A 7,223-nucleotide genomic window follows, 5' to 3' on the forward strand; every position below is an offset into this window, starting at 1 on the left:
GTGTGGACTCGCGCAACCGTTACCCTTGGGTGGAGCCCTGTGTGGACTCGCGCAACCGTTACCCTTCGTGGGTTGAAGTCTCCATCAACGTGGATGTAGGATAGCACCACCTATCCGAACCACGGGAAAAACATACGTGTCTCCAATAGCGTTTGAATTCTCCAAACCCTTCCCTTTACATTCTTGCAAGTTGCATGCTTTACTTTCCGCTGCCTATATACTCTTTGCATGCTTGCTTGATTTATGTGATGATTGCTTGACTTGTTCTAAATTAGCTAAAATTTGTCAAGAACTAAAATTGGGAAAAGGTTAAGTTTTTATTTAGTCAAGTAGTCTAATCACCCCCCCTCTAGACATACTTTCGATCCTACATGGACCCTTTGTGGGTGGTTGCTTCTTCATGGACCCTTCATGGGTGGAGCCCTATGTGGACTCGCGCAACCGTTACCCTTTGTGGGTGTGGCCCTCCGTGGACTCTCACAACCGTTACCCTTTGTGGGTTGAAGTCTCCTTCAACGTGGATGTAGGATAGCACCACCTATCTGAACCACGGGAAAAACATCCGTGTCTCCAATTGCGTTTGAATTCTCCAAACCCTTCCCTTTACATTCTTACAAGTTTCATGCTTTACTTTCGCTGCCAATATACTCTTTGCATGCTTGCTTGAATTGTGTGATGATTGCTTGACTTGTCCTAAAATAGCTAAAATCTGCCAAGAACTAAAATTGGGAAAAGGTTAAGTTTTTATTTGGTCAAGTAGTCTAATCACCCCCCTCTAGACATACTTTCGATCCTACAAAGGGAGAAGCTTAGTATGGGGAAAATAAGCTGACTTGTGAATTTTTAAACACTAATCTCAAGTGTGACCACGTGACATATGTGGTAAGCAATCTAGACTATTTATGAAAAAAGCCAGGTGTGATGTTATTTTGCAATTTCCTCGACCTGGAAGATGAGAGAAGCTTTAAAGATGAAATTGCACAAACCACCTACTTTTGGTGCTAATTTTGCACAGAACACCTACTTTATAGGTTTGTTGCACAAAACACCATATATTGGGGTAATTCGTTGCAGATAGATCTGATCCACCATTTGGATGTGTCGACACGATTTGTGACAAGTGGGTCCAGTTTGCAAGTGCACCGGTGGCAAAAAACGGCCACATCAGCGAGTAGATTTACCGAGTAAGAAATAGACAAAGTAAAAAAACAGTGAACAAGTCGGCCGAAAGCCCATGTCCATACGCACACAGAACCATCTCACCTCTCTTTCTCCTCCGACTCGAGCGAGCCATGACCTCACACAGAAGAGAATGTCGCGGCGGCCGTCCCTTGCTGGCGAAGTGTCCGTCGGTGATGGAGCCCAACCAGCCTTGACAAGAATGAATGTCGTATAGTAGTACGTAATGGCCATATTGCAACTTGGGAAGTATTAGGATGCTAAAACCTCATGATAGTAATATTTTGGGAGGCTCAATATTTTGGTGTGTGAAACTTGATGTTTGTAATGGGCATGTGGCAACTAGTTGGATGCTAAAGCCTGATGGCAACAACATCTGCCATGTTTTGGTGCTATGCTGATCTTATTTTATGAATAATGTGGCTATTTATGAATCTTTTTAGTTTATATAGCAATCTTATGTTTACTCACATGAAAGTTTGTGGTGTGGTACTAGCTAGATGTAACAAGTAATGAATCTGGAAAAGCTTCAGCTTATTTGGTTCACATTATAATGAGATATTGGCAGTTTACAATGGCTCATATATTTTTTCTGCTCAAAATTCAAAATTTTCAAACAAATGATAAACAATTTCAGTAAATCACACATGTATCCAATACTAATATGGGAAAAACGCAGCTCATCTGGACCAACAGTTTGTAAGATATTTGTAATGTTAGTTGGCCCGTTCAAAAAAATTTCTTTCAAAATTAAACTTTTTCAAAAAAATGGGGAAATAATCCACTAAATCATACATGCGCTCACTAATCTTCTGGGAAAAATTCGGCTCAATCGGAGCAAAGGATTGTGAAATTGACATATCTAGTTGGCTGCTGATGTGGCCGGTTTTTTATGCCACCGATGCACTTACATACTGGACCCACTTGTCATGAATCATGTCTAACACACCTAAATGATGATTTAGACGTATCTGCAACGAATTACCATAATATGTGGTGTTTCTTTTGTGCAACACTAATACCAATAGTAGATGGCTTGTGCAATTTCCTCAGATTTAAACGGTCAGCGCCAGGATCCATGATCTACGTGTGGCATCACCGACAATCCATCCGAGCAGGGACGCGTCGTGCTAGAACCTGACACACCGGAACAGAATCCGACGAAGCAACCTGGCAGGTTACTCTGTCCATCACAGGCATCGTTTAGTTACTCTACGCATTAATTGCCGAGACTAAACAAACTACCCGACGGCATGCGAAGCTGCTGCCAAAGAAAGGCGCAACCATCATCGCAGCAACTACGGTGAAGTCAAATGAAGTGGAAGCTCTGCGCTTAACCCAAGGAGCCGCGCGCATTCTCACGAACGGATCGATTTGTCTGCACCGAAAACCACATCTTGAAATTCATCATCATATCATCACACTTTCCAAACGATGAATCCCAAGAAAGAAAAAAGTTACCGTTGTAGTACAGACAAAATGACAGCAAGCAGATTGAACTTCCGAGACGCCCTCTGCATTAACTGTGAACGGTATCTGGTTTGGCCGCGCCGCGCTGCTTGTCAGGTCAACTGGCAACCGGGCAAACAGAGCCCACGCCCCCTTATAAATTAGCCCGTGGCGGGACACGTCTGATCACCCAGTCCATTCTGAATTTAGCTAGTATAGTGCTTGTGCTTATACTACCAGGGATCGATACACCTTGGTTGACAGGAAAATTATTAGTCAGAGATGAGGAGCTCCGCGGCTGTAGTCCGGGCGGCACTGCTCGTCCTTGGCGCGCTGCTACTCCCTGCCCACCATGTGATGGCCGACTACTCGGCCGTGGCACCGACGCCGCCGCCGCCTAAGCCGGCCAGTGCCATTTCCAAGCCCCCGTTGCCAGCCAATGACACCAACATGTCGCCGTCCCCGTCGCCGCCTGTCCAGCCGGTGCCACCTTTCGTGGTCGTGCAGGGCGTGATCTACTGCAAGTCATGCAAATCCAGGGGCTACAACCGCGGCATGGACGCCTCACCGATCCAAGGTTCGCACTGCCCGTAGATCTCTCTCGCCTACTCCGTCGCCTCGGCATGGAGTACCTAATTAACCTGCTCAGTCTTAAACTCATGCGTGCATGCATCCATTCGATCCATAAACGCGGGCTGACACTATCTCTGCTGCCCGTTTTGATTACGTCTTTGCAGGTGCAACGGTGAATCTGGTGTGCTACGGGAAGAAGGTGGTGAACGTGACGGCGACGGTGTCGGACGAGCACGGCTACTTCCTGGTGATGTTCTACGACCTGGCCAACTTCAACGCGCGCAACTGCAAGCTGTACCTGGGCACGTCGCCGACGCCGCTCTGCGACAAGCCCGTCTACCCGCCGAACAAGTGGATCGGGCTCTCGCTCGTCAAAGAGACCGTCACCTCGCCGCCGGCGGGGCTGCAGGGCGTCTACTGCCCCACCAGCGTCCTCTTCTACGGCCCCTCCGCCGGACAGCATTGCCCATTTTATTGACCGCGCCGCCTCGATCCGGCTGGTACTGAGTAATAATCAACTAGTCATATGCAGTTGATGGATGATTCATGATTGACAGTGTTGTGCTTGCAGTGGTGCATAGATTTGTGCATTTCTGTGTTCGTTGTTCCTAGCAGCTAGCCAATTTACGTTAAGTTCTTCTAGTTCGTGGGGTTGGTGCAGTTCCAGTGTAGTGCTAGTATCTTGAGCTTTCAGTGGCCTCTGTTCCCCTCCCATAACTATGATTCTTCTGCCAACGTGCATTATTTTAAGCTGTTTGACATCTACGGCTGTCGGTTACCACTACACCGTAGATCCATGAGCTTAGATCGAGCTCCAAATCACACTAGAGGTGGGAACCTTGGAAGTCAAAGGTAATAGCCACCCTGCGAAGTGGAATATTATACTGCGAAATGGAGTACTATGATTCTTCTATAACGTGCCTGTATACTCAGATCTTCTATAACGTGCCTGCATCTCGGAAGCGGTACCACGGAAATCCCTATATGACGCTCGTTCCGCCAGTTTGTCTACCAAACGCACAAGCCAGCAAACCTAATGATACGATTTCGGCCAGACCATTTAGCTCGGATTCTGGTTTTTACCGATTTTATGAGCCTTCTAGAAGGTTCCTTTTTGTTTTAGTTTACTTTCAAAACAATATTCGCAGTTTCCAAATTTTAAAAGATGTTCACAATTTTAAAAAAATGTTACAAACTCTTAAAATATTCATCATTTAAACAATGTTTACAAAATGCAGAGAAATGTTTATTTTTTCATAAATGTTCACAAAAAAATTCAAAAAAGTTCACTTTGAAAAATAATATAAACTAAGAAAAAACAGAGAGAACCGCACGCACAAAAGCTGATTGCTAAAGTGGATCGGGCCTGCAGTTACTCATGTGCGGTTGCTAGACAATTTGCCGCATCAAGCGTGACATAGGAGCTCCCCGCCCACCCACGGTCAAGACTGGCTGGAGAAAGAATATTCTTCAATTTCCCTCCAAACTCAGAATAAAATGTGTCGGATCATGAAACTCGGCCCATAGGCTAAGCCGATGTCTTTCTTATATTTTATGCACGGCCACTTCTCCCAAATCACTAATTAAGGGTTACTCTTTGCAAATATCACTTCACTTTTCTTTAGTGTTGACAAATGGCACACTGCATGTGCGTTACTGGTCACATTCAGAGAGTTTTTTCTTTTTTCAGACATTATTTTTTTTCAAAAAGTTTTTATCTCTTAAAATGTGTGTCCAAATCACAAACCGGTTTCACCGTTGGATTTCTTGCTTCAAGATCTTTAAAATTCAAATTAATATATTTGATGAACCTTTTTCACGAAAGAGAAGAAAAATTAGGAATTGAAGAAAACCCAAAACTGGAAACAAGTGAAGATCGAAAAAATGAAATCCCCAAAAAAGAAACTGGATTATTGAAAAAACGCAACCAGGAAATATTGGAACTCGAAGGCACAAACTGTGTTTTACCAAAAAAAATAAACACAGTTGTGTTTTTCCATTTTCGGGAGGCACAGTGTAACGCCCCAAGACCGGAGCTTCAGATGCCTTCCATGTCTTCGAGTGTTGTCGGGTGTTTCGTTTTGGTTCATTGTATCATGTGCTTCGCATCATGTCATCATGTCATAAGTCTTTTGCAACTCAACTAAATAAATGGCATGGATCTTTGATCCATTTAAACCGAGGGAATTCACCTGGTGACTTCTCTTTATAACATAACCTCCCAATAGTAGGAAGCTATATTAAATATTCCATTTGTTGGAATTCACCGGAACACACTTGCAAAATAAATCGCAATGCCTTTGTTATCAAAACTCTTGGCCTCTAACTTTGCTATTTATTTTTTCATCATATTCCGAGGTTCCTCCAAAAATCCAAACATTTTTGGATACTCCTAAAACCTCGTCCTAGTTCAAATCTTTTGAATTAAATTTAAATGAGTTTGTTTTAAACTCTTCTATTTCGCGTGAAACTTCTTTTCTTGGACTAAGTATAATTCTTAGACTCAGTAGGAGAAGTTTCAGCATTTTCTAAAACCCCTAGCTTTTTCTTCCCTTCCTTTTTCCTCATGTCTACTTCTCTGTAAATGGGAAATAGCAAAAGGTTGGCCTTTTGATCCGAAGCAGCAACTGGCCGGCCCATCTGCAGGTCCAGCCGAACCCCCCCTCCTAATCCCTCTCTAAGGCCCATCTCCCGCAGCCCACTGCTCTAGCCCTAGCCGACCGCTACCTCTCTCTCCCGTTTCCCCTCGCTGCGCCGCCAGGAGAGCCGCGGCTCGATCCAATCTCTCCCTCTCGTTCCCTCCTGCAGCGCCGCCAAGTGCCTTTGGCCTCTCGTTCTCTCCCTCTCGATCCTCATCTCCTTTCCCTCACGCCGCCGCTCACTCCTCACGCCATGAGAGCCCCGTGCCCGATCCGTTTCCTCCTCCCGTCGACCCTCTCCCTCTCGTCTCCTAGCGCGCACCATGCACCTCCTCCATGGCCTTCCTCCACCACCCTGGCCTGCTACCCCCCTCATCGACCCGCCACCAGCGAGGAGTCCCGCTCGGTCCCCCTCGTCCTCCTCCTCTGTGCCGACCCACCTCCATGGCCGCCGAGCCACCGCCTTACGCCGCCCGTTCGTCGCCCCACTGTTGCGTCCTGCTTCGCCCGACGCCGCTGCGCGCCAAGTCTCAAACGGAGCGCCGCGCCTCTGCCGTCGCCACACCAAGCTCCCTGCTCCTGCCGCCGAAGCCCTGCACCACGCTCGACCCCAAGCTCTCCTCCTCGTCGTCCATCTCCAGCCCCGTCTCCGCCGTTGTCCAGGCCGCCGCTGGCCCTCCACGGCCACGGGATCCTCCCATGCCTTCTTGCCATGCCTCCCCTGCTCACCTTCATGGACGCCCCTGCCGCATGTTGCTCCACTTGCCCCATCGAGCTCCTTGGCCTCTGCTCATACCCCGTCACAGCCGTCGTTTGCCTTCTCAAGCAGTGCCGTTCGCCTCGACTTCGAGATCACCATGTATGGCCAGAACCCCACCAAGTTGTTGCCTCTTACTCCTGCGATGTGTTGCGTGAAAGCATTCAAAACCGGATTGGAACCTCAAGCGCCAAGTACCCTGAAGACCGTCATCGTCAAGTTCCACTTGGACAAGTGTACCTCTACGTCCTGGACTGCCAAGTACATGGATACGCTAAGTCCCGCTTCGAACGTGTACGACTACACCCGGTGATGCAACAAGTACCCCGACAACGTGTACATCTACTCTGTCAAGACCGGACCGACAAGTACCCCAACGTCATGTGTACAACGACCGGCGCCGAAGACCCGGGTAGCAAAACGTCAAGTACCTATGACCGAAGAACGCCATGTACCTCTCCGAAAAACGAACATGTACCACTACGTCCGGAGACCTCGAACCCGTCAAGTCCGACAACGATTGTGTACAACTACCGACGACGTGCATGTTGCCAAGTACCCTCTCCAGATCGTCATGTTCGACTACCGATAAACATGTACCACTACCGCCGTCGCGAGAACGTCTT

General features: G+C 47.2%; 1 protein-coding gene across 1 annotated transcript; it reads left to right on the plus strand.

Moving 5' to 3' along the window:
• The first annotated feature begins 2,804 nt into the window (after positions 1 to 2,804).
• Positions 2,805 to 3,951, plus strand: LOC125528271 (pistil-specific extensin-like protein). The gene is made up of 2 exons (XM_048692764.2): positions 2,805 to 3,205; positions 3,366 to 3,951. Exons 1-2 carry the CDS (start codon positions 2,911 to 2,913, stop codon positions 3,677 to 3,679), a joined length of 609 nt encoding a protein of 202 aa, XP_048548721.1. The 5' UTR covers positions 2,805 to 2,910; the 3' UTR covers positions 3,680 to 3,951.
• The last annotated feature ends 3,272 nt before the right edge of the window (positions 3,952 to 7,223 follow it).

Source organism: Triticum urartu, chromosome 3A (genome assembly GCF_056163025.1).
Source record: "Triticum urartu cultivar PI428250 chromosome 3A, HENAU_Tu73, whole genome shotgun sequence".
Taxonomy (NCBI): Eukaryota; Viridiplantae; Streptophyta; class Magnoliopsida; order Poales; family Poaceae; genus Triticum; species Triticum urartu.